Source organism: Lipotes vexillifer, unplaced genomic scaffold (assembly GCF_000442215.2).
Source record: "Lipotes vexillifer unplaced genomic scaffold, Lipotes_vexillifer_v1.1 scaffold1662, whole genome shotgun sequence".
Lineage (NCBI taxonomy): Eukaryota > Metazoa > Chordata > Mammalia > Artiodactyla > Lipotidae > Lipotes > Lipotes vexillifer.
This window is the reverse complement of record NW_006795342.1, coordinates 524,456-552,372: the sequence shown is the minus strand read 5'-3', so window position 1 is coordinate 552,372 and position 27,917 is coordinate 524,456. Positions and strand designations below refer to the sequence as shown.

General features: G+C 43.4%; 1 protein-coding gene across 1 annotated transcript in view; it reads right to left on the bottom strand.

The window, feature by feature from the left end:
• Positions 1-27,917, bottom strand: part of LOC103072349 (calcium-activated potassium channel subunit alpha-1) — a 545,963-nt gene that overhangs the window by 155,890 nt on the left and 362,156 nt on the right. The window contains exons 15-16 of the mRNA XM_007467587.1: positions 13,417-13,526; positions 1,747-1,815 (exon numbers count right to left, since the gene is read on the bottom strand). Coding sequence (XP_007467649.1) covers positions 1,747-1,815; positions 13,417-13,526 — 179 coding nt within the window. The remainder of the gene's footprint in view (positions 1-1,746; positions 1,816-13,416; positions 13,527-27,917) is intronic.

The window sequence follows — 27,917 nt, the reverse complement described above, 5'->3', positions numbered from 1 at the left end:
TTGTGATTAATGGGAACATCCATCAAAGAAAAGATTGTGTCTTCAGAGAAAGCTCTGAGTTATTTTTCTTAGAATGGTGACAGTGGATTCACACCGAACCATTAACAGCCTTTCTCTCTCCCTCCTTGTGACCAAAAGGTGGCAGGTGGAAGATGGCTGGTCAAGGTTCAGGGTGCAGTCTGCTGCCATGAAATTATTTCAGAATGGTGGAGAAGCGCTATTCAGGATCACTTGCATCGTGACTTTTTTTTTTTTTTTTAAGAGATGCACAGAAGTGATAAAAAGAGAACACTGAATTACACAAAGATTTACTGACTTGACAACGTGAAGAATATCATTTGCAGAAACCCAGGATACACATTTCCCCTACACAGGTACAGGTGTGTATTGGCAACAACATGGGCAAGCCGCAATCCCAGGAACATCCACCTTATCTGTTGAACGGCAAAGAGCCAAGGACTCTTGGGTTTTTTGCAAATAATGTTTTTCACTTTGCCACCACAGAGAAGGAAAATGTACATCTGCATAAATAGTCGTTAACTGCTACAACCATGGTCTACCATGTGGCCACCAAATCTACCATTTTGGCTTCCTTTTGGTTGATTTGGATTTTCAAAATAGTTGAACATGTGATCAGATTGACGTAGTGGGCAATCTGATCTGGTGGTTAAGGTAACAGAGAACATTGGATTGACTGGCTTACAATCCAGTGTTTGTTTGGTTTTCTGTTGCTCATAGAGACACGGACTGCACATTTGGGGCTTTATTGAGTCATTCACCCGGATAATGAAAACTCCTTAAATGATGATAGCAGGAGCCTTCTAGTCTTGCCCTGCACTCGGCTCAATTATTAAGGCGTATGTTGGAGGGTATCTGCGCCCTTCCCTTGGGCACCTAAAGGAAGACTTTTTAGCATAGCTAGGAAAAAAGCATGGTTGTCCTTTCAGAGGACACAAGCCTGAGCATTTCTCAGTGAGCTCTCTTCCAAAACTATTGATAAGAACTGGGGAGCAAAAACCATCTCTCTCATGTCTGTAATGCATACGGTACTCCAACAAAGTTCCTTATTGATGCAACGTTTCCTTCTTTCAGCGCAAACTCATATATTGACTGGGGTGTTATCTATTTCGACCAGACCCAGTCCCTCATCAGTCTGACTTGCACATAATTAAGCGCAAAATAAATAAATAAAGAGAGCTCCCGCCTCCAAGCCCTGCTCTCCTGGCTAATTTACATGAAGCTGATATTCATGCCACATGGATTTCAGATGCACCGGGAGAGAAACATATGATACACAATAGGCTGCTTGTAATTTGGCTATCAAGAGAGCTGGAAACTCCCATCACGACTCTGCCCCATGCCTGCTATGAAGGAGACCAGAGTCCACCTGTTTTTTGATCACAGCAGTAAAAATGGGTTTAAGGACAGGGTCTGTCCCTGGTTTTATACTTAGAGGGTGAAAAGTGTAAGTTGGCATGATCAGTTAGAGATCTGGATGCCTCATCCCTTTGCCCCGGAAAAATACTCTTTGGGTGCCCAGTGGGGCTTGGGATGCCAGGAGTGCCTGGGATAGAAGCGGCAATGTCTACCTGAACACACCTTGAAATGTGCCTTCGAGTCAGAGAGGTGTTGCATTAGGCTTCCAAACAAATAAATAACGCGTAAGAAAGAAGTGGACCGAACGTTCCCGGGCTGCACTCTTACCATCATAAACGTCAGCCAGCCGCTGGGTCACGGCAAACTTACCGGCTCTCTCGGTTGGCAGACTTGTACTCAATAGCTATCATCAGAAGCTTGAGCTTCACAAAACACAGCCTGCAATGAGACAGAGAAACCTCGCAGTCAGTGCTTCAGAACGACCAGAGCCACAGAACAAACACTGTTACGACCTTTCCATCTCCTGACGTGGTCATTACCCAAGGGACCCCCATTCTACGGTCACTGTGCAAGAGGGAGGGGGATGTGAGCCACACCTCCCCATCCTCCCCATTAAACTTGATTTCTCACAAGTGATAAGGTGCTGAATGTTCAAAGTGCAAATTGCACTCAGGTCTGGATGTCTAGACACAGACCTGAAGCAGGGATTTGTGCCTGGGGATTTATGCTGGGCCAGATTCATTAGTTACTCGGTTGGGTAGTAAAAATGTTAACTGCAGGGGGAGGGAGATATTTGGAGCAGCTGGACCTGTTATCTGGATTCCATTTCGGTCTTTTGTACAAATGGCTCATACTGTTGTTCTGAGCAGACCCCTGTGCGCTCGGAATGATGGTAGTAATCCTCAGCCTCCGTGATGGTAATAATCCCAGCACATGACGATGGCACTGTTACTCCTGGCTCCATCCAAGCTGTCTCACCGCATCTGCCCAGCAACGAAAGCTTTCTAGGGCAGTGGGCAAAGAGCTTTCTAGGGAGTGGAAACAGCAAGTGCAAGGGCCCTTAGGTAGGAAGGAAGGAAGTCGGGGTGTTTGAGGACCAGCGTAAAGGCCAGCGAGGCTGCAGCTGAGTGTGCAAAGTCGAGAGTGACCGTGATTAGGTCAGGGAACTAGGTGGAAACAAGATCATGAAGACTTTGCCGGCTACAGCAAGGAATCTGCAGCTTATTCTAAGTGGAATGGGAATCTCTGGGTTGCTTCTAAATAGAAAAGTGACACAATCAGATGCTCTGGACCCGTGTATGTGTTGCTTGCAGGTAAGGTGCTGGTGAAGGCCTCAAGCTCTGCAATGGGAATAAGACCGATAGCTCATTCCTGCCTGGGAGGTCATGATCCCCTGTATTGCTGTAAACAGTCAGTCAGATTTCAAAGGACCACTTCCATCCAGGCGTATTTGGGCTCTCCCAGTGATTTGCAGATTTTCTGATTCCTGCCAGCAGACTCTAATGACCTGGGTTTTGTGCTGATTATGCAGTTTGCTGAAACACGAACCCACATACCCAACTACAGCTGGAAAAATGCTCTTCTTAATTTATGTTCCATAGAGCACCGCTAACACATAGCCTTTACGGGGCTGTTACCTCTGGAGCTTAAATTGTTTAAAATATCAGGTGGCTTATGCAATATTTGTTGAAACAAATTACCAGACTAAGTAACCACTTTCTAATGTAAATAACAACTAAGTGCCAAACTCAAGGAGAAGGCTGATCTTAACTTAGCACTGATCATGAAGATGCTGATTTGCTGAAATCCTATGAGCAATGGCCACTCCGATTTGGGATTCTGGTGGTTCATGGGATCAAGGATCTTAATTGCTTTAATGACCTGACCCTATTGGTGAGAAGGGAAGAAACGGTTCATAGTAATGGTGGATTATGTCTTCCTAGCTACTACGATATCATTTACCACTTAGATATAAAAAGAAAGGTGCTTCCTAACTCAGAAAAGTCAAGTAAATCTACATGGCCTTGGGCATATTCCTGACCTAGCACAGGGCGGACCAGCAGATCTGAGCCCTCTTTTGTAACTTTCAAATCAATATCTAAAATTTTTCTACATGGCCTTACAGAAGCCTCTTTTTAAGAATGCTCTGACCTAAAACAAGCCTTTGTTCACTGGCCAAAGGGACTAAGAAGAGAGGGACAGAGTGATGTAAACAAAGTGATCACAGGCAGACCTTGGAGATATTGTGGGTTTGGTCCAGGCCACCACAATAAAGCAATTATCACAAGAAAGCAAGTAAGGTGAAGTTTTTGGTTTCCCAGTGTATACAAAAGTTATGTTTACACTATAGCCTATTAGTGTGCAATAGTATTATGTCGGAAAACATCAATGAACACACCTTAATTAAAAAATACTCTGTTGCCAAAAAAACCCCCAAACAATTACAATAGTAACATCAAAGATCACTGATCACAGATCACCATAACAAATACAGTAATCATGAAAAAGTTTGAAATATTGTGAGAATTACCAAAATGTGACACAGAGACATGAAGTGAGTAAATACTGTTGGAAAAATGGCATTGACAGTCTTGCTCGAACAGGGTTGCCACAAACGTTCAATTTGTAAAAAAAAAAAAAAAAAAAAAAAAAAAAAAAAAAAAAAAAAAAAAAAAAAAAAAAAAAAAAAAAAAAAAAAAAAAATGCAGTATCTGCAAAGTGCAATAAAGCCAAGGGTAATAAAAAGAGGTATGCCTGTACATGCAAACAGTGTCACAACCATAGATTTTCAGACTCAGGCACTTCAAGACTGGCTGGTCCTGCCCTTCTCGTACAGATGTAACAAACTGAGGTCCAAAGAAGGAAAAGCGACTTGTTCAAGGTTAAATGGCCTTTATGGAGAAAAGCCAAAAGTGGAAATCAAACAACTTGTTCAAGGTTAAACAATTTTCATGTAGAAATGTCAAAAGTGGAAATCAAGTCTCTAGGCAGTATGCTACACAGATGCTTCTTATAAAAGCAAAGGAAATGAAGTGGTTGCCAGAAACCCAACATGCAGACATGTTCTGTTTGGTCAGTACAGCATTTAAGAAAGAAAAAAAAAAAAAAAATCTAGAATTAGGTACCAACAGGTGATTTCATATAAAAGCGAGGTTTTCAGCTTTCCTTGATAAATCAGATATGGCCATACTGGAGCCACGTTCCATATGGCTAAAAGGGACTGGACCTTCAAAGCACTTACCCCTCTGGATGGGACACGTGCTCTCCAATGTGCCACAGTCCCGACTACCCGCTACTGTCTCGGACCTCCTCATTCTAATTCTTTGTTGCTAACTGCCTGCCCGCTATGGGCATCTAAGCTATTACTCCCTACTCTAGTTCAGTAGCCTCTGGATGTCTGCAAAGTACAAATCTTGAGTAATTTACAATTTACACCGGAAACAGAACTCTCTCTCCCTGTTTAAAATCACAGGTTTTCAGGAGTTCCTGCCACAGAGAACTGGTGAAGGTCAGGGTGCTGGGCTTAAGGCTGCAGCTCAGGTACAGCCTCTGTTGTGGTTCTGGGGGGAATGGCAGATCAAGGTGAGTAAACAGGGAGTGGGTACGGTGGGGTGTGGTAATTACTTGTTTACTTGCCTCTCTGCCCTCTACACTGAGCTTTTTCAGGGCAAGAGGTATGCTTGTCTCGCTGGTAGTTTGCAAAATGCAAAGAGTAAGCTTTCAGTAAATGCTGATTAAGTAAATGTATGAAAGACTGGGGAGCAGACTCTCATGAGTTGCTAGAATTATCCACAACAGATAAAGTGGTAAACTAGGAAAGTCTAGTTTAGGCAGAGAAAGCTTGGAAGTGTGCTAGCATCGTGAAACGAGATGCTTTTTAACTTGGTGGATAGAAGCAGACAGACAGGAAAAGAAGGGCGTAGAAGGGAATAATAGCAGTGATATGCTCTGGGAATCTCATGTTTGCTTTCAATCCGCTATGACATGAAGTAAGCACAATTCTAAGATACAGACAGCGATTTCTCCTTGGAACCCTCTGCAGATCCTGTTACAAAGGATGTGCCTTTGGACTACTTAGAATTGATGTCCTGAAATTAAATATTTACTTGCATCATTTACACCGTTTTCCTGGTAAAGCAAAATGGGTTTTGCTCATCCAATCCTTAAAGTTATTCTTATGGCTTAAACATACACAGACCTGGGGTGGGAAAGAGAAAGGAGGCTTAGCATGAGGTAGAGTATAAGAGAGAAACAAGGTAGCTTCCACAATGTGATAAACAGGATGAAATCAGCCATAAGTTAGCAAGAATTTAATTCCTGGTTTCTAAATTAAAATGTCCCAGTATGTCCAATGCCAGAAGTTGCCACTTGTTGCAAAAATAATTACGGGGGAATAGAAATGACTTCTTTTTTCAAGGAAAAAAAAAAAATGTTAGATTGCTTTCTTGATAATTATTAAGTAGAGGTCTACCAAATTTGACAACATTATACAAAGCCCTCTTTTTCTTTTTTCCTTTACTGCCAGCATCATCTGTTAACCACAGTAGTTTCAACCCAAATGTTCCTGAACAAAGGCTCTTAAGAATTAGAGTCCAACTGTTTCTACCTACCCAGAGGGAAATAAATTGTTCTTGTTATTAAATCAGCCCCCTTGACTAGAACGATTGCTTGCTGGTGTGAATTAAGCATAGAAACCTGTCATAGAGTTTGCACCTTCTAATGTGTTCAGGAAGGGTATGCAAAGGTGTGGTTTGGGGCTGACTCACCTAGGAGTGAAGGGGCAAGGACAGAAGAGGCAGCTTTCACTGTGCCCCCCAAACCCAGCTCCACCCCAAAGCGCCAGCCCCTCTTCAGTTGTCCAGAGGGACCCTGGGAATGTCAGGCTGATACGTGTAATCAGAGTAGATGAGGATGTAAATACTGCACGTTGGGGAACCAGATCTTTAGGATCTAGGGGCTAAAATGAGAAAAAGATTCACATTTAGGAGCTTTGATTTAAAATGATAGGCTCTCAAAATGGAAACATCTAGTTAAAGAAAACTTGAACCAGCGGGATTTGTAAGACTCAGCACCAGGAAAATGGAAGTGATTTAAAATGCCCATGAAAATGCTGTTCAGATTTCCCAGCAGCTTTCATAGAGGTGGAGTGGGAAGGCTTCAGAACACCCTCACCTTCGAACACTCATAATACCTCCACTCTCATAATACCTCCACTAGAACACCTAAGACACTTGAATTTAAATATAATTACATTCTTTCATATGGACAAGTAACATTTGCCTAAAACGTCAGTAAATGCATTTTTTAGAAAGCTTTGCTATTATTATTAATCAGAAATATAAAATGTAAACTGTGTGTTTGCTATGTGTACCCAGCATGCAGTCAAGCCCCAGTATTTCCTACTGGACTGCCTCCCTGACCCTTCCTGTAGAGAATTCTAGAATTGCCACTGCCTCTGTAGCCTTCGATTAAGGGTTTTAATAGATTTTATGGCCACTGGTTTATTCACATGTGGAAGGATTATCGGTCACCTTCTGAATCCCTGTAACAGAAGTAGTCATAAACGTTGTATTCCTATCTGTGTTCATATATGCTCAGTCCCAATTATAATACCCCCAAATAATTGGAGGAAAAGGGCCAGTTCTTTGAGGAAAAATATGTTTTCAAGATGAGACTCAAGCCTCTCCATAAATTCTCATAAAATGTTCATTTCTGCAGCCTGGCTAAATAAATCTACCATATAACAATAGAATCTGCTGGCTTCTTTCTGCTCCATGTTCAATTTCGGATGCCTTTCTCTAAGAACTACTGATTTCACAGAACTCAAGTTAAACTAGCTGTAGCTTTCACCGGGCAAGAGACCCAGCTTTCTCTAGGCAGTCTTAAATTTAAGTTTCCTCAAGTGGCTTCCCTGGAAAGATCTGTCCATGCCAAACAACACAGGATGAGAGCATGATTTTCTCAATGTTAGGGCCCTGAATGCGGGTGGATGGGGGGAAGGAGAACCATGCCCTGCAGACCCCGCACTGTCTAAACCAGCACAGAAGCGTCCAGGCTTGCATTTGGGCTGGAGGGCAGAACTCCTGCCCTTTAGCGTGGGGAAGACCTGGTCAGAGTTCCTCAAGCTACCTAGGCATTAAATACTCCACATCAAATCTGAATTGTACCAGCTGCAGGGGGACACAGAGACACACAGTATTTCAAATACATCTTTTGTCCTAATCCCCTGAGCCGTAAAACCTGATACAATTAAGCATTTATATTTTGCAAGTGATGACTGACTGACTGATCTGCTCACCATGAGATTCAGGACCTGGCACATGGCATTCTTGCAGTAGCCAAACCTGTGAACCTGTGGCTTCCTGCACTCCTCCTTCCTACCTCCCTCCTATGCCCTCATTCCCCTACCTGGAGGCAGGCGGGTACAACCTCTCATTTGCTAGTTCTCATAATAAAAACACTATCGCTGTTTCCCCCTGAAAACATCACATGTCAAAAGAACTCTTGATTTTTCTCCTTCGCCCATCTAAAGTGGAAATCAACTTGTTCTCGTTGGAAAATCTCAGAGACCTGGGTGTTGAGAGAGTTCTCTGTGGCTTCCAGCCCCCTGGTTCCCTATCACTTACAATTCCCTCTTCCCTCTTTATTCCTTCTCTGAACCCAACCTCCATACAAGGTACAGCTCAAGTATCACCTCTTCCAGGAAGCCTCTCCCGGCCACCCCAGCCTGCAGGGAGCTCTCAGCAACTGTCCCCCGGCTGTGTGCATCCATCAAAACACTCATCGATGGGCGCTCATCTCTCCCTGAGGATGGGTATTATTTTCTTTCACCAGACTGCAAACTCTCAGAAGGCAGCAGCTGCAGGGAAACAGGATCTTTTCCTGGGCATTTGAAAGTATTGCTATTAATCTTTTAATGAGCATATATTTGATCACGTCTAATTGCACAATGCCTGGCACACTGGCACAAATACCCCAAGCTCATTAAATAGCTAGCTGATTAACTGGCTGGTGACCGATGGCAGAATTTTCTAAAAGGTAAGAGTAAATAAAACGTGGAAACGTCATGATATATTTCTTTCTTTCTTGGTGTTTATATTATATTCAGTGGGCAGAATAGAAGGGTGGTGGGAAGAGGATAGGCAGGGGAGGGGAAAAGGACATTAGCTGGTACTGAGAGACAAGTTCTATCATTCCGATTTTAGAGATGAGGAAACCTGGGTGAGCACTAAGCCCAAGGTCAGGCAGCTGGTAACTATCAAAAGAAGGAGGTAGGGGGCTACCCTGGTGGCACGGTGGTTGAGAGTCCGCCTGCCAGTGTGGGGGACACGGGTTCGTGTCCCGGTCCGGGAAGATCCCACATGCCGCGGAGCGGCTGGGCCCGTGAGCCATGGCCGCTGAGCCCGCGCGTCTGGAGCCTGTGCTCCGCAACGGGAGAGGCCACAGCGGTGAGAGGCCTGCGTACCGCAAAAAAAAAAAAAAAAAAAAAAAAAAAAAAAAAAAAAAAAAAAAAAAAAAAAAAAAAGAAAAAAAAGAAGAAGAAGGTAGGCAGAAATCAACTATATTGTCCCAAATCACATATCCAGCAAGTGGGTTTGACCCCAGACCTTTGCGACTCCACAGCTCACACCACCTGACATCACACAGCATCCTACTACTTGAACCACTCAAAAACAGGACCCCTTCGTGGAAAACATAGCCTCATACCCCAGCCCTGGCTTCCTGCAGGCTTGGCTGGCACTGGCCATCTGCACCTTCCACAGTCAGCTACTGAGCAAGATGGGGTGTGGGAGGGAAAAGGAAGCGGGTGGTTTCCTGGTGTTCAGAGAACAATGGGTGGCACCCTCTCTTTCAGATCCCATAGCCCCTTTGCCTTGATCTTACTGCCACACAGACCAGGGGCAAGCCAGCTATGCAAAACCAAAGGGAGATGCTCAGGAGTTGCTGGCACTTAAAAGGAACACCCTAAGAGCATCCTGAGGAAGGTCCAGGACATACCCACTATGGTGTCCATCAAGGCCAAGAGGCATCTGGCTTGTTGCACCCTGAATTGTCCTTCTCTGCATTTGGTGCTTAACTGTTCTCCCCACGCTGAAATTGCTTTCATGATCCCCAGTGGAAACCTGAATGAGAGCATTAAAGGGCTCAGTACCCCCACGTCTTTTTCCTATTCTGATTTGGATTAGGCGTGGGGAGTGGGGAGAGCAGTCAGCAGTTTGCCTGGCATGGTAAAGGGCAGACTCATTCCTATATCCATGGAGACTGCAGAATACCCTTCGTGAGGAAGGAGCAATGGAGAGGAAGTGCCCACAAAGGCCCAAATCCTAACATTAGCTCATAAGACGTGGCCCACCTACAATTCTATGATTTGGCAAAAATCAGAAACATTCCAGTGACTGAGCCCGAAGTTGGAATAAGAAGTTATCCCAGCCTGTGGTGTGGAGAATGGGGTTGCTGGGCGTCCCCAGTCATCAGACTGAATCAGAATCACCCCCACTCACTTGCAAAAAAAAAATGCAGATTTGGGGCATCTACCCCAGATACTAAAATCTGGAGATGGAACCTAGAATCCTCTGTTTAATAAGCTCCCCAGGAGATTCTTAATTAGCCAGCCTTCATCTACCACATCCTCCAAGCTGTTCCCAACTGCATGAGGCCCCAGCATCGAAATCCTGGTACTGTAACTTGTCTGCTAGGTGGCTTTGGAAGGGGACATCAATGTCCTCTGAGTCTCAGTGTCCTCCTTTATAAACCAGGGATGGTAATATTCACATAAACGTCACAGGATTTTTGTGAGGACTCAATGAGAAAATGTAAGTGAAATATTTAGAAATGATACTGCATTTTGTCTAAATTAGTTATTGCTTTTGGAACAAAGCTGCGTCTTCTGGTGATACACACGAGAAGGCCAAAGGCTGGTGCAGAGAAGCTGGTGCAAGTCTTACCTGAGCCGGAGAAAGCGTCTCTCTGCTCGAAATTCTTAAAAAGCTCAACTTGGGGGCCTCTTGCCCCTTCTCTCTCTCCTCCTCCCACATCTGTCCTCTTGGGAAACGACCTCAGATTGCACCCGTTAATCCTGCCCCCTTAGCTTTTCAGTGAATGACTCTCCCAGCTTCTGAAAAAACTCCAATCTTTTCGGTGTGGTGATCCTACCCTGCAAGGGGGCACTCTGCCAGCCCAAGGGAAGAGCAAATTTATTTCTTTTCATGCTTCAAGACGTTATTGGCTGCATATTGTTTTAATGCCGTGCATAATTACAGAGACGGCTCTGAAAATCTGTATATTTTATCAGTGCTTTATTATACCCAGAGTATTCTCCAACTCTTTTTCTCCTACGTGAACCAGCTGAAAATATATTTTGGCGTCCTTCATGTCATCTTGAAATTGAATAGCCAATTCTTACTGTAATGAAAATACTTATGCGCCAGCCTGGTGATATACAACCCTACACTCTAATTACGGCTGTGCTTTAATTAACCTGAATTGAAGAGTGTTATCATTAAACTGCTGGTAACTCTGAGTTATGGCTTTTCTTTAATTTAAAGTAGAAAACACAGATAATTAAGCCTCCAGATAATCAAATGCTTGAGGAGAGCTTCAATGTTTTGGGATGTTCCTAAATCTCATTAAGTGTCCTTTCTTTATTGATTGTTTCTACCTCTGCTGTATCATTGTGTTAAACGAATAACAGCAGTCAGTTGAACACATTCTCACTCACATCAGAAGTTTTGCATGATGGTATTTTCCTTTCTGTTTTTGTACTCCAGAAGCTGTACCAAAGAAACACCAAATTCTCTGACAACAAAGGTATGTCTGAGGGATCTTCCCCTTCGCGGAACACGTTGTCAACATGCAAATCAGTCAAGGGAAATATTTACAGACTCGTGTCCAGCTCTTGAGCCGGCTCCAAAGGGCAGAGAAGTTTCACACACCCAACAGGTCAGAGTTGGCAAACTCACACATCGAGGGGGCCAGGCCCTGATGTAAATGCAAATCTGGCCAGTTTAAGACATCAGGGAGGGGAGGTCCTTCACTAAACCCCTCCTTACAGCTAACTGGAGTCCCTCAGCATTCAGTAGAAATGCAAGTCCCGTGTTGGTTCATCAGATTTTCAAAAGAGGCCAGGGATCTAGTTTTTATGTGAAGAACCACCTTTCTGAAACACTGGCGACTAACTTTTAAGAAATGAAACACTGTGTAGGACAAATACGTGAGTCAAACTGACCCCACAGGTATCCCAGCTGGAACTTCTAGAGGGAGCAGTTCTAACTTTCCAGGTTAACACTCTTAAAATGAACTCACTAAGTTTCCAGAAGCAAAATAAGAGAAGCAGTGGGAAAGCAGGAAGGGGGTCGGGGGGGAGGGACATAGACTAAGGGATTTGCAAGGCAGCACTCATGTTGACACCAATCAAGCCCAGGAGACTCAAAGACAAGGAAGGGGACTTCATATACTCGACTGCTAATGCCTGAGGTGCCACAGGACTCCTCCAGGCGTTGGCAGTTCTGCTGTGGGCTCAGGCCACATCTACATCAGACCTAGAGGCCTCAATTGCCTTTTCATATGACCAGCTTCTAATGTAAGTCCTGAATCCTCCCGGACTTTTTAATCCTAGGTAGGCCACTCTCCAAGATAGAGAAAATCCCCTGGGACAGCCTCAGTGTTCCAGGACCCAGTGCCTCGGAATGGTTAACTGCTTTCTATGGCAGAATGAGAAATAGATCTCAAAGAAAGGAACACATGGGAGTTACAATAGGGCATCCATTTTTGGAAAATAACTCCTTCGGAATCAATTACCTGTGCCCTTTTCTAGTCCATTTAGCGTTTAAACTTTCGCTTCGAGACAGGGTGAGAAATCTCAGTAAACAGTCAAACCATTTTGGATTGCTTAGGGTCTGGGCCCAGGGACAGGCAGGGTGCACCTGCTGTGCTCACTGACAGAAGTCACTGACAGGTAAACACCAAGCTACCAGGTGCCCTGGCCCCTCTCTGCTGTGCACAGAACAGCAAACTATGAGACAAAGGAACCCAAGAGCCCCCCAGGACTGTCCTCTTCAGGACGCCCTTTCCAGAAGGTGGGTTTGGTTTGCAGGCAGGTAGACAGCACAAGGGAAGAGCTCTTCCTCCTCAGCCCAGTGGGTTCCCAGGTTCCCCTGTTTCTTCCCAGTTGTTATCAATGAGACTGAGTTTACCAAATTCTTTGCTCAGTGTCAAAGTATAGGGCTTCATGTTTCAGCATTCCCAGGGAGTCTGTGTTTTTATAGGGACAAAGCCCCTGTTTGACTTACATCCAACATCTGAGCTTCTAGGTGGGGAATCTGAGGCATCGTCCTGGTGGAAGTTTCTTGGGGTCTGGGACACCTGGAGCTCCTGACGTCATACCCCTTAAATGATCACCTGTTCTACCTCGAGGGGTCATGCAGGCTGGGGCTACCCCTTGCTCAAATCCATCTTGCTGAGCCAGTATAAGGAGATGCTAAGTCTTTTTATTGTTATAACATGCCAGTTGTCCATCTCGGGGCTAAACCACTCAGGACTATTTCAAGGCCTCTCTGTGTACATTTGGTTCCACACTGCCTCAGGAAATAGTGAAAGCGCTTTGAACAGTGGCTTCTCTGATGTCTTTATGATCTGACTTAATTGAAAGAGATTAAAATTTCTTTCATCAAGGTGCTAGCAAGATTTGGTTTTGCCCTGGTAAAATCAGAGGCATGGGTTCATGCTACCCTTCATACATGTGTCTACATCATAGGGGCATAATTCAAGATATGCAGGAAAACTGCAGTTCATAATTTAGGTCAAATGATGAATCCAAGCCTGAGATTCTCAGGACTGGAGGGAAAGGAGAGCCAGCAGAAATCCCCAAGGCAGGGGCCATATAATGACCCACCTTCCCCTTCATCACAGAAGGCTGAGCACAGGACACTTGGTAATTGTCGAGTGTCCCCACTGTGCTGGCCACAGGTGGGGTGCATTTCCTTCAAGAGACACGTTAAATGTTTCTGAAAGCCAAAGAGCATATGGTTCGTGGTCACTTACTCACAAACAGTAGGGAAGGACAGACCCACGAAGGCACTGGAGAGATATTCTGTGTACATTTCATTTGAGACTCCTTCCAAGTAGTATTTCTGCCACGTGTCTTCCTCAATCTGAGGGAGAAGAATACAGGAGAAGGGTTTAAGATAGGACAGTAAAAGGAAAGTGGGGTTACCCCATCTGGCAAACAAATGGATGCACTGGTTGTGTCATGGCGACCTTCCTGAACAACCAGGAACATACCCCATCACCACGTGAAGCCTTCCATGCCCCTAAACTCACAGACTAGACAGATGTCCCCTCTAAACCACCACTTCTTCCTAAACCTGTATGACTCCCAAGCATGTGGAGGCATGGGCACTCATCCACAATTGATAAAAATTTGGGGGAGCAATTTTTAAATTGTTATCAAAATGTACAAAAGTGCATACTCTTTTACACAATTCCATTTTAAGTATTCATAGCAAAGAAACAAGTAGATAAGTATACACATACACATGGACAAGAACATCCTTCTTGTTCTTAGAATAAGAAATTAGAAATAACCACAAATGGTAGGTTTATACCATGGAATACAGGGAAGCAATTAAAAATTATGATGAAAATGTATATATTTTCACAGAGAAATTACCTTAAAAGGCACATTACTAAATAGTGTGTATAGTCTGATCCTATTTTTAAATACCCTATAATTATCTGAGTGTTCGTAAAGCCGTAGAAAAATCTAGAAAGCTTTATACCAAAACAGTAACAGTTGTTATCTCTGAGATGTAGAATGACACTTTTTCTCTATAGATTTCTGTATTGTCTGAAGGCTTTTGCAGTGAGCATATATATATAAAACATGAAACGACATATCTATTTCTACTTTGGGGAAAAAGTAGATTTTTCCAACACCACCTTGAATATCACAAAAAGTAAAATGTAGGACTTCGCTGGTGGCGCAATGGTTAAGAATCCACCTGCCAATGAAGGGGACACGGGTTCGAGCCCTGGTCCGGGAAGATCCCACATGCCGTGGAGCAACTAAGCCCGTGCGCCACAACTACTGAGCCTGCACTCTAGAGCCCGCGAGCCACAACTACTGAAGCCTGTGTGCCTAGAGCCTGTGCTCTGCAACAAGAGAAGCCACTGCAACGAGAAGGCCACGCACTGAAACGAAGAGTAGCCCCTGCTCACCGCAACTAGAGAAAGTCCACGCACAGCAACAAAGACCCAATGCAGCCAAAAATAAATTAAAAAAATAAATAAATAAAATAATTTTTTTAAAATGTAGTTTCAGACAGGTCTTAACCAAAATGTCATTAAAATGGTTTTTTTTGTTGTTGTTGTTTTTTTGTCGTAATTAATCAAGTTCAACTGGTTTTCCCAACAGCCCTCTTCACACGAGGTATTTCTGGAAAGGTTTACCTTAGAATCGGCTATTTAAAAGTATAAAGTGAAAACAACAAAAACGCTGAGCCCCTCTGGGAGCCTGGGGATGTCATGGATTCCCAAGGTAGGAAGACAGGCAGGCTGTGTGGTCCTTGGGTATCTGTAAGCTGCTGTCTCCCCAGTTCACTTCCACTGGAGGTTAGATAAGGGGGAGGATGAAAAGGAGCTTCCCAGTCAACTGGAAGTGGCTCTTAATAATGTCCTGTGCTGGTATTGAATTAAAAGGCATCTTGGGACTTCCCCGGTTGTCCAGTGGTAAAGAATCCACCTACCAATGCGGGGGACGCGAGTTCGATCCCTGGTCAGGAAACTAAGATCCCACCTGCTGCAGGGCATCTAAGCCCGCGCGCCAGAACTACTGAGCCCGCGCCTCAACTAGAGAGCCTGGGTTTTGCAAACTATAGAGCCCACGCACTCTGGAGCCCTCATGCCACAACTACAGAGCCAACGCACTCTGGGTCCTGAGCGCCACAACTAGAGAGCGAAAACCTGCATGCCATAACTAGAGAGAAGCCCGTGTGCCACAACTAGAGAGAGAGGGGGGAAAAAAAAAAACGCGCACTCTGCAACTAGAGAAAAGCCCACACGCCACAATGGAGAACCCGCATGCCGCAACTAAGACCAGACACAGCCAAAAACAAAAAGGCATCTTGCTTATGACCCAACAGTCAGTTAACTGGGGGAAATGAAAGAGACTTGGAAACAGTGGGAAATGCACACCTACCATCTACTTGGTGATGTTCTGGAATACAAAAGCTAGGAATAATTTAGAAATAAACTGAATGCTCCCTGCTTCTATGCTCTGCTTTGTGTTCTGGCTGGGTTATTAGATTATGTGGGTTAACCTCATTAGTTTGTGCTGCTTCTAACCTACTACCACACATTAGACATGTGCTATGCAATACTGCTGGGTATGGGTTGTTCATCTAAAAAATTAGTCTTCCCCAGAGTGGGGTCTTTCAAAACAAAAGCACTCAACCTTTTCTACTGCTAAACTTTATGATTTTAAAAATTAACCGCTATGTGTTTAGCTAAGCACAAACTTTTTAATTTCCCCGACTCATAAGATTTCAACTTATTTTTTCAAATAAAAGATATTCTTGACTTCATAGGCAAAGGTTATTAATTCCAACTAATTTGAAGAAAGCTTAGTCTGCATTAGTAAATAGTTTGAAATATGTAATATTTGGGGCACCATGTTATCATTATTTTTTATTGGTAAATAGGATAGTATCTGAGGGATTGCCAATTATAAATCCTCACAGTTGAGTTTTCTGGGCAAGTAGTTTTCTTGAAGTAGAAGAATTCAGCCTGTTCTTTTAGCAGGAACATTCCTTTTATAATATGTTGCTTACGTTGCTAATTTAAATATTCCACTTGGCTTTCAAAAATAATGAAAATATGAAGCTTTATCTCAATTATTATTGATTGTTAGTGCTATTCCTCAATTAATATGATTTTAATTCGGTTCTTTTAGTTATGGTCATTATTTTCATGCCTCTATGTCCTAATGGAACTACTCTTGAGACCAAATTTTATTGTAGGTTCATCACTAAACTTTTTAAGTAGAAATAAATTCTTTTTAGGATACAAGTATTATATTCGTGTTTCTTTTGAACTTAGCATAAATTGTTCACTGATTCATTAATTCAGCAAATATTTTTTAGCATATTCTGTGTCTTATGAGCCATTCTAGTGACTGAATTTTATTTAAACTGGTATTTATTTTCCCTGTTTTTCTCTTTGCCAGAAAAAGCATCAGATATACCTGTCTAAGATATACCTGACGATATATATCTGAGTTTTGCTGATTTTTTTCCACATTTCTTTTCCTGAAAGTTTGTGGCTGATCTGAAATGCTTGAGGACTAAAAGTCAAAAAACTGGAAAAAAAAAAAAATGAACAGAACTTTTCTGGAAAGCAAAATGCCTCTTCCACAGACATATGCTGATGCTCAGATGGTAGATGCTCAGATGGTATGTATAATGCGAGATGCAGAAGTACTGAATGGACTGTCTAAAAGCTGAGGAGTTTAAACTCATTGTTATAACCCTTTAAGATTTCTACATCTTTAACACAATTTCCCTATTGATAAGTTAACAAATTTTTCAGGTTCTGATAAATGTTCACACACACACACACACACACACACACACACAAAGTTACTGAAAATGATTTAAATGGTAAAATGGTAAATTTTGTTATATGTATTTTACCACAAGTAAATTTTTTTTAAAAAACCAATACGTATACTATAAGGAGAATCAGTAATTATAATTAACACTTACACCCTTTAATCCTTAAGGGCAAGAATGACAAGTTGTGGCAGAACAATGACAGGAACAGGTTATCACATCAGGAGAGTCAGGGATAGAACAGCCAGCCTTAAGACACTGTAATGTGTCACGAACTCAGACAACAGAACCTCAATCTTCATCCCGAGGCAAGGGCTTCAATTACCCCTTCTCATCAAAGTTTACCTTTCTAAGCCTCAAGCATGGCACCTTTCACTTATTTTGAAAAAAGCAGAAGCAAAATGCACATTCCTTTTAGTTTTGTTAGCCATAATCAAATACATTCTTAGGGAAGGAAAATTTAGTATAAAATACAATATGTTGAGTTTAAAACACCTGACAGTGAACAAAGAGACCTAGAGACGGCAGAATGAGTTACTGTCATTATAAGTCCCCTTTAACAGAGGCACAGAGAGGTTAAGTAACCCACTAAAGGTTACAAAGCCAATGAGTGGTACAAACAGGATTCAGAGTTCATACTGTTGACCACCCACCATATTATCTCTTGCTAGAGATTGACAGGGTAAATATATAGAGAACAGTGGTGCTAGGATTTTGGGGGGCTTGGAGGGTTTGCGGAATATAAGCACCTAAGAGGAAAAGCTCCTCAAGAACGTAAGATCTTAGACCCTGGAGCCCCTGACTCTGTGAGAAGTCAGTGAGAAGTAATACTGATTTTTTTTTTTTTTTTTTTGCGGTACGCGGGCCTCTCACTGTTGTGGCCTCTCCCGTTGCGGAGCACAGGCTCCGGAAGCGCAGGCTCAGCGGCCGTGGCTCACGGGCCCAGCCGCCCCGCGGCATGCGGGATCCTCCTGGACCGGGGCACGAACCCGTGTCCCCTTCATCGGCAGGCGGACTCTCAACCACTGCGCCACCAGGGAAGCCCCTAATACTGATTTTAAGTCGAGCTGAAAGGAGAGCTCAGACCTCCTCTCAGAGCACGACGGCATCATTTCTATTCTATAAAATGGAACCATCCCAGCCTACAACTTCTTGCCTAAAATAGTACATGCTGTTCTCCACATTTGTGTTGTCGAAATATTTTTAACTGTAATGTGAATACACACTTCCCAGCAGAAAAGTCAAAGAATGGGACCAAAATGACTTAGGGAAAGGTGCCAAAATTAATTTGCCAGCCATTCAACCATCAGTCAAAGGCAAAGCCTTTCCTGAGGCAGCAATTTCTCCTCTGGCTGTCACATCAAACTCCCGTTGCTTCAGAAGAGCACCTAGCAAAGATGAGCAGGTGACGTGCTCTGGGTCCTTATTCATCAAACACTCGCAGATCTTCAGTGAGAAAAGAGATCTGAGCCGTGGGGCTCGCTCGTCCACACTTCTCATGGTCTTATTTATCTGCCCTTCATTATCTAATTTTTCAACCAGTCTAGTTCAATCCCTTAAGTAAACGGCTGTACACCAATCTGGGGGCCGATGGCTCCACCACCAAAGGCACCATCAAACTGGAAACATCAGCCTTGGCTCTGGGGGAAGTAACACCTTCTTGCTCCCAGAATTTGCATGCGTTACTAACAGTGGGTCAGTAAGGACACCTTTTATATTTTATGCTTTCTCTGATTAGGGTGAAGCTGTGTTCCTCTAACACTAACAGCCCAGTGAATGTGAAAAATCAACCACCCCAGCTGTGGTATGTTATAGTCACTGTCATTTCTGTTTCCAGCAAAGAGTCTGAATAACTGTGTTGATTACAGCCAAATAATTTTGCAGAAGTCCATCCCTACCTCCAGAGTCGTATACATAATTCCAAAGACTATCATATACCAATCCTTATTTAATTGAAAACAAGTACATTGTTTTAATCCAAATATACGCTATGTTGTGCACATCAAATATAAAGAACTAAGAGGAAATTATAAAAATCAATGACCATTATGTTAATAGCTGCAATAAGAAGAGGTGAGTTGTAACATACACACCAGCATTGCCCAAAACTGGTAGTAGAAGACTATTTATTGTAATAGCAGGTATTTATGATTTTTTAAAAATCTATCCAAATTCTCGATATTCTTGCTCTAAAGGATGTATAGTTTTAAATCATAAAAGTCCTTAATTAGAATCAATTAGCTTCATCTGAATGAATATTTGTACATATAAATTACACGATACATTGTCACTGTCCTTTGTAATGTGACAGTCTAAAACAGAGCGCACTGACGGGAACTGGCCAACGTATCTGAGATTCCACAAAAACATATTTACGCCCACAAAAAACAGAGAACACCCACAGAGTGTGTCAAGCTCTTAATTACAGCAATAAACATGGAATCAGCACTGATGGGCTCTAGGGTGATGAGCGTGTGGGCTGGTCACTAAAATGAGTGGGGTCCTTTATCCTCATCCCTCAACGGCATGCTCTGCCACTGGGAAAAATCTGATTCAATGTTGCATCTAATCATTTCTTGCTGGAAAGAACAATGCTAAGGACAACTGATTGTTAAGAAGACTTTATCACTGACCCAGTTCCTGGATTCTCTCTCTCCTCCTTTATTTCCCTCTATGTTCCAATGTTAACAAACTTGCCGCACTTTTTACCAGTGGGCAGGCGGCTCTTTCTCCCTCTCTTCCTCGCCTCAACATAAACTCGTAGAATTAAAAAACAAAACGCTTGAGTCTTGCTAGCTTAGCTCCTCACGAGTGCCAGAACAGAGAAAGCCTCGCTGCACAGCTTTCTGGGGGGTGGAGGAAACTGGTGATAAAGTTGAAAACAAAGGAAAGAAACAGAAGAGATGCGAAACCAACAGTGATTTGCACCTTTTCAGAATATCTCTCTTCTCTGTGCCAAATTGCATATCAACGCTGTCCTCCTTGGATGTGGACTCGGGTCGGCTGTCCTTCCGAGAACAGCACCGGATTTCAGGGACCCCATAACGATTTGGCATTCCACAATTATGGCCTATTTCACATTGCATTTTCCAGAATGTGAGAACAGAACGAAAGGATCTCAGAATTTTCCAAAGGCTTTGTGACAATGTCAATTGAAACACATTATTTGGAATTTGATGGAATGCAAGATAACCGGTTGCTTCAGCACTGAACGAATAAATAAACAACTCCAGAGATTAATTCTGGGGTGGACTTCCACTGAATCTCTTAATCCCAGACTAGTGGGTTGCAGGCTATCAAATGAGATTTCTTCCATCAAGCATTATGAAAAAAAACATCAGCCCACATGAAATGTTCAGAGCGAGAGCAACAGACCACACCGTGTGCAAAAGAGTGAGCAGACAGGGTATTTTCCCCCTGCTATGTTACCCCAACTTAGAGTACTTCTGAAAACACAGAATGCCAGAGGAACTGAAGTTAAAGGAAGGGTTAACAGAAAGAGTGATATGAGAACTTTTAAAAATAATTATTATTTATAAATTATTTCAGAAAGTGTGGCCTATGTGGCAGGAAATCGGTAATTTTTTTAATACGTAGGTAGGTTGTTCTACCCTTTTCTTTTTTTCCTCTCCAATGTAGAAAAGGTATTTATGCTTAAGTGTTGCCAGGCCTTTTTAAAGATGGGCCTATTCACTATCTGTCCAAAGAGGACTTTGGTTTTGCAATCTTGATAATAGTTAAGAACATCCTCACTTGTGCTTCAAATAATAAGGTTCTTAAAATACTACTAAAAATAATTCTCATCTGGGTAGGGCAAGCAGCAAGTAAGTGTTCTCAAGCAGACGCCTGCCAAGCAATCCTCAGGAGAACAATTCAGTCCCTGGCAGGCAGGATTTTCCAGAACAGAGCTTCTCAACCCATTTAGGGTGAGAGACCAGGGTTTTACTTTTATTTCTAGTATCCATCGTTTTGCAGACTCAAACTTCTGCAAAATCTAACAGAAGTGATTTCCAAAAAAAAAAAAAGAATAGATAAGACATGCAAAATACAAGTCCAAACTTTCTATCATTAGACTCAACCTATATATAATTAATCTGTCAAATTGCCCTAAAAGTTCCTAAGCATTCCTCTCATTTTCTGTACTTGCCACTTCGTGGACGAGTAGCAAACAGTTCATGGCACCCATCCACAGACTGCATTTGCAGTTGTGCTGGTCCTACTCTATCTTACAAACCTTACTTCTCACAATTTCCCCCAAATTCCAGTAAAGTAGGATTATCCCCAACTAAGACTTCCCAAAGTAGCCTCGACAGAACTTACTAACAGGTGTGTCACCTTGAACATAAGAGAGTGAAGAGGGAGTTCTATGGTGTCCCCATTAAAATATAGGTTTTTTGAAGGCAGAAAAATTCACCTGAGTCTCCAGAGTTTGGGACAGTGCATGGAACACAGCAGTAGCTCACTATTTGCTGAATGGATGAAACACATTTGGGAAGTGCTGGATTTCACAAAGCCAAACTGGGGAGTTTTTTAGTGCAACTCAAGAGTATTTCACATGCTACTATGAATTGTAAATCTCCAAAGGGAAAACATGGTACTAAGTCACAGAACCCTTTATTTCAAGGAGCAGCTCATGGAGACCAGCAATGCTATTCTAAAAACTTCCTCCCTCTGATCTCCCCACCACTTCGTTTCCCTGATCCTACTGTCAGAAATCTCTCTGTGGCCATTTTCAGCTGTCAAGATCCAACTGTACCTGCAAAGTTCCCATCGTATGCCACCTCGTCTGTGAGGACTTTCCTCATCTCCCCAAATTGATGTGCCCTGCCCTGCCTTAATGGGAACACAAATCATGCCCACCTCTGGTGAGCCTGGGAGGGCTAAAAGAGATAATGGATAAAGAATGCTTAGAACATTCCCTGGTTGGCAGTACGCACTCAGTATGCGTTAGTTGTCATTAGCTACCGTCATAGTATCTGAGGCTTCTCACATCTGACAAGAACTATATAATAAAGTGGAATTCTGGAACACGAGACCCTCCATTAGGCATTCAACTTTGAATCTTCTAGAACAAGCAGCATACTACCTTATGAGGTGCTTCTAAGAGGTGCTTAATTAATATTTGTTGAATTGAACTCAGCAAGACAAAACTGGAGAAAGAGACACAAAGAAACGAGCACAATTTTTCCAGGCATCTAATCACAAGTCAGCGCTGATAACTTCATAGCATTTAGTGTTGACCACGAAAGGAACCAATTTCTGCCCCCCGAATGCTGAAAAATTCTGCATTCTTGGCATCTCATAGGGAACGTGCAGAGTCGGGTGATTTTTAAACTTCCCAGAACACTTCCTACTGAGCAGTACATTTCTGGGAAACTTTGTCGTCACAGAACATCTTGGGCTACTTAGCAAGTGGCTTATGGTTTTCTAAATTCTAGATCCAATAGCTTGGAGGCTTGAATTTGAAAGAAGGGACTCTCAGGAACTGGTGGATTTGCCAATCTAACAGAAGTCCTACCTCTTACTAGCTAGGAGTCCCACCGCACTCCCTGCAGAAAGGAGCCCCCTGTGCTCCGTCTCATGACTATGCTCTCTTTCCCATGTGACCTAGCCCTCTATCTTCTGGACTGCACTCTTTTGAATTCCAACGTAGGGTCAAACAACAATTCAACAGGAAATAGACTGAGCCCTGCAAAGGCTGCACTTGGCAAGTCCATTACTCCTAATTTCTAAAATTGAGACCCAAAACAACTGTTTGCTATTAACTGATTAAGAACTGGGAGAAAAAGAAAGGAGTTAGATAGAAAAGCATTTGAATCAGCCCGGGAACTATGAGGTTGCTTTTAATAAGACAAACCATTAGAGAATTACCTAAGCGTTTGCAAAATCTTCAATATTTTAGACAGTTTCGGGAGAATCCCACTGCATCCACTGAAGTTAACACAGGACAGTTTCTCACCAGTGGGCATGTCTAAGGCTGTGAGTCCAGGGCTCCCCAAACTCTGAAGAGCATGTAAATCACCCAAGGGTGTTAGTAAAATGTGCTTTCTGTAGTCCTGGGGTGGGGTCTAAGACTCTGCATTTCTAACAAGCTCCCAGGCAACAGAAATACTCCCCGAACATGGACCACACGTACAGTAGCAAAGGTATTCCCAAAGAGAGTGAAGAACACGGAACAAGTATTCTCTTTGAGGACCAGAGAATCAATCACGGCCCAAAGGATTTGAATAAGAGATGAAAAAGGATGCTTTCTACGAGTATCGCTAAATATTGGAGTCAGTTACAGAGAAAGCCTGTAGATAATTAAGCACAAGATGGGTATCCCAGTGCTTGGGTTGCTGTGCTAATTACTCTAAACAATATTTCAGGGATCCAGATTTATCCACCCAGTCTCTCTCCATTGATCCAATGACCCCAATAATAACTTAGTCTCCACTTCAACGTGGGCTGCGTAAAGAGAGAACAATGACACAGCTATATTTAATTCAATTAAAGTTTCAGAAAATGGCTCCTATTTGTGTCCTTAATTTCTATTTAACCTTTCCATTTTAGGACACAGTGTTGAGTGTGAGGACAAAAATGTTTGCCAACTCAGTCCTGTTTTAGTGACAGCACGTTCTGGATACTTACGTCTCGTATCGCTCTACAATACGGCCTAATAAAGTCGAGCCAAAGAGACTAGATTTCATTTCAGAGCAAAGGGCTGCAGCCATAAACTTTTGCTTTTTGGCTGAACAGAGCCAATCAAGCCGCGAGCATAAATTCTGCTAGTTTTAGGTATCAGGGTGACTGGGAAGCCAAATGCGTTGTGAGCCAGGTACCCAAGGTAGAGGCACCCGCTTTATTGTGTATTCGCTGTTACCTGGAAAAATCTCTTGCCAGCTAGAGAATATTTTCACAGGAAGTTAGAAATGACTTGAGATTCCCCTCTGTGGCCTCCTGGAGTGGATTTTAGGCCTCGTCAAAATGACATTTGGTTCAGAGACTGAAAGGGGACAGCTTTAAATTGCTGACGTATTTAGCTGGCCTTAGCAGTTTCTGTTTAAGAGGGGCCATGATCCTGAGTGCAGCAGCAATGTAGGAAGTACCAAAGCACATGCAGCCTCTGGCTTCAAATCCCAGCCTCATTGAACGTCCCTGGGCCAGTTGTATAACCTCTCCAAGCCTCAATCCCCTCACCTGCAAAATGGGAGCGACCACAGTACCTACTTCCTAGGAAGACAGATGAAATGAGGTGATCCATGTAAAACACCTCACATAGAGCCTGGCAAATACCTAATGTTTTCTGAGTGCTTCCTATGTGACAGGTGCTTTGGAGGCTTAATCATACTAAAAGATGGCACTTACTGACTGTGTACCCTGTAGATGTTCTAGAAATGCTCTATCGTAAATAATGAGTGCTGGTGATGGCGATGGTGATTATGAAGACATCTCTACTACTCGCACAAGGGAACACAGCCAGTTAGACGTCGGGCCAGTGATTCATGGCTTCCTATTGCTTAGTTGCTACTGGAAAAACCTGGAACACCACTAATCAACAAATGATCCTCTGGACTGAGGAGAAAAACTAAGTACCTTGAGTTTATCCCCAAAAGACAGCAGTGTTCCCTGGAGGTCCTCCCTCCCCCTCCCCTTCCCTAGTGGCCAGCAAGTTCACTCTGGATAGGATGATAAGAGAGAAGTTAGGTATCTGGAGGAACTGACTGTCTCCCCAGATAGGAGAAAGGTCATACGTGGATATAAAGACCCAGCCTGGTCTCCTGAAAGGAGCCCTGAGACAAAACGACCCTGATGGGTAGACTGGATTAGCTGCTTCCAATTTCTGGGCTTGACTCTTGCCCACATTCTTCCAGTGGAGACTCACTAGATTCTACGTTCATCTTCCATCCTCCCTCCTAGCAAATGGCTTTCCTCTTTGTTTGCCAGGTATCAGTTCAGACTGATCCTGAACTGATACCTGGCACATCCTTGGTCCACCAGAAAGGCATGCTAATACTCTGATGCTTGTTCAAACGTTATTATTTTTTTATTCTTTTATTTTTGCGTTACGCGGGCCTCTCACTGCCGTGGCCTCTCCCGTTGCGGGGCACAGGCTCCGGACGCGCAGGCTCAGCGGCCATGGCTCACGGGCCCAGCCGCTCCGCGGCACGTGGGGTCTCCCCGGACCGGGGCACGAACCCGTGTCCCCTGCATCGGCAGGCGGACTCTCAACCACTGCACCACCTGGGGAGCCCCAAACATTATTTTTAAAAGTACTTGTTTAACTTGTATTTGGAGTAGAGGCTGAGTGCTGGGTGGGGATGAAAGAGAGAAGAATGACCACAGGTCAGAGCCCTCTATCGCCCTCAGCAATTCAATCCTGGCCCCAATTTTGCATACTCCCCTCAGCAAAAGAAACGCCTTGCAATTATGTGGATGTGACTTTTTAGAAGGCAAATTAGAAAATATCTGTTGTTACTTGAACGTGGAGTAACATGTTCAAGGGAACTCATTCCTCCTATCCCCAAGAGTTTACCTAAGTATTCCTTCCAACCACAAAACTGTATGCCTCCTGAAAAGAGTTCTGGAAGGCACATTTCCTCCTTCTTGTTGCATTTCTTGGAAGATTTTAGCCCTTGTTATAGTTCAGTATTCCCAGAAAATTGCCAGGATGGTATCCTACAGGTGGTATAAGATGAGAAGAAAGAGAAGACGCGTGATAATCCTGCTTGGTCAAGGAGAGGTCTCTCTGTTCCTGTGCCCATTGGTTCTATGAGCAAGTTCAAGTCCACAGTACATATCAATCCTCCAGGCAGGACCCCGGAGGTCACTACGCTCTCTGAGTTCTCCACAGGTAACACAGCCCAGCACACAGCTGTTCTCCTTCCAGGCACTGCCACTGCAGGGCTCTGTCCTGGGCAGGGCTGCACTTGCTAGCTGGACATTCATTACGTATGGAAAAGAATAGCCAGCAAATCTCCATTCACTGAGAGGCCTGGGAAAAGCCAGACAGGTGCATCCAGGTTTCACCTGTACATGCAGGTAAAATCTTCTAGCTGTGGGGGTAAGGGACAGGAAGGTTGAGGGACCCAGTGTCACTTAGGCGGATGAACAATGCTGCTGCCCTAGAAAATGTACTCAGGCAGAAGATCCTACTAATTCTGTATCTCACCACAGAGTTCCAGGGACCTCCCCCAATATCAGTCATTTACAAAGATTTTGGCAACACGAAATTGTAAGCAGTATAGGGAGGGATGCCTTTACACCACCCTAGAGAGTGGCTTTAGATTAGGTTCATCCCTCTGTGTTCTCCCATCAGTGACCCAATCCAAATCCAGGGTCAGATCTCATCACAGATAGAAACCACCAACCCCTAAGGAATAAGAAGGGGGTGACGTACCGTCATGTACTGGTAATCTTTCCAACAATCTGCTAGGCTCTTCCACTTTTTACTGTGGGTGAATACGAAGCTCAGAAAGCTTGAGCAAGCAGTGCGAGGTCTTACAACAAATCATGTCCTAATTCAGAGGCTTACAACACACCCCCAACCCCAGCCTTCTGCCCACTGCACGGCTTCACAACTCCCCTCACACTTCACGAGTGAGGGAGAACAGGAAGGGTGAGGCTGTGCTGGCACATCTGAATAACACAGTGTTCCATGGATATATCTGGACAGGGGGACACCATCCAAGATCTTTGGATGATCAAGTCTAAGACCTAATCCAAATTCTGAAAGAGGTACCAAATATTCCTCTTTCACTGATTCTTTCCTCACTAGTCCATTTAAGGAGAAGAAAAAATACCCAACCATTAAAATAAATGGCCTTCTCACTGCCAAACTTTAGCTGAAACAGGAAACCAACAGAAACTCCTTAAGTAATGATATTTATTTTGTCAGTCTAGGAAAAAAAGGAGAAACTAATTAAATCCATTGTCCTAAAAAGCAACACCATAAATATGGAGGCTAGGCATAAACATAGACTTCTCTTTGCAGACTGACCACAACAAAGAGCTTTTGCACCCCCAGGTCAGTGGGCATAGAGCTGTATGTTAGTTTTTGGTGGGCAGACACGGTATGGGGGAAAGGGAGGAAGTGATATCTCTCACTTATATAATGTCAATTAATTCCATCCACTTCCCAGCCTACTTCCCATCCCCTAGTGTACACAAAGCACAGCATCAAGGCAGGCAGGACACCTGTATTTCTTAGTACTTGAAACCCTAATCAGTGGGCCTGCATCGCTCTCGCTACCGTGGGATACATGTGGCAGCTGATAAAAACTACAAAAATTACACCCAGTTGAAAGGTTTTATTGCATGCCATTTTTCAAGATGGCAGATGGATGCCTAAATTGATCTCAGCGTCATTTTACAGGTGTCCCAAAGTTTCTCTAAATCAGCCAAATGAGTCTGAAGTGGAAACAGCCACCTCCCATTGTTCTACCAGGAGATGCGCAGGATTCCACAGTAATGCAGCTTGCCGGGTTATGTTATTCATAGTCTCTGATGAAAAGGTGGATTACTTCAAACTCACCCCAAAGAGAGTGATTACTGAATACACTAAAAGGACATGATGATGATGACACTGCCTTAGAGGCAATATTCTCCCTGGTCCAGCTATAAAGGACAAACGTAGAATATTGTTTCTAAAGTGATATCTGGTTTTTGGGCTCTGGATAAAATAGAATAAGGACACTCCACCCTGTGTCTTTCCTTGATTGCATCTATTAAACCTGGACAAAATGTATGGAGCAGCTATTTGAAGTCTCTAAGACAAACGGTAGCAAACAGATTAGGGAAAATGACCAGAATTGGAAGTACCACCAAATCAGCAGTGAGTTTACCATTGTTTTAGCTCTGGTATCCTGTAACCTGACTTTGAGGAAGCTCCTTCGCGTCCGGAGCCTGTGCTCTGCAACGGGAGAGGCCACAACAGTGAGAGGCCCGCGTACCGCC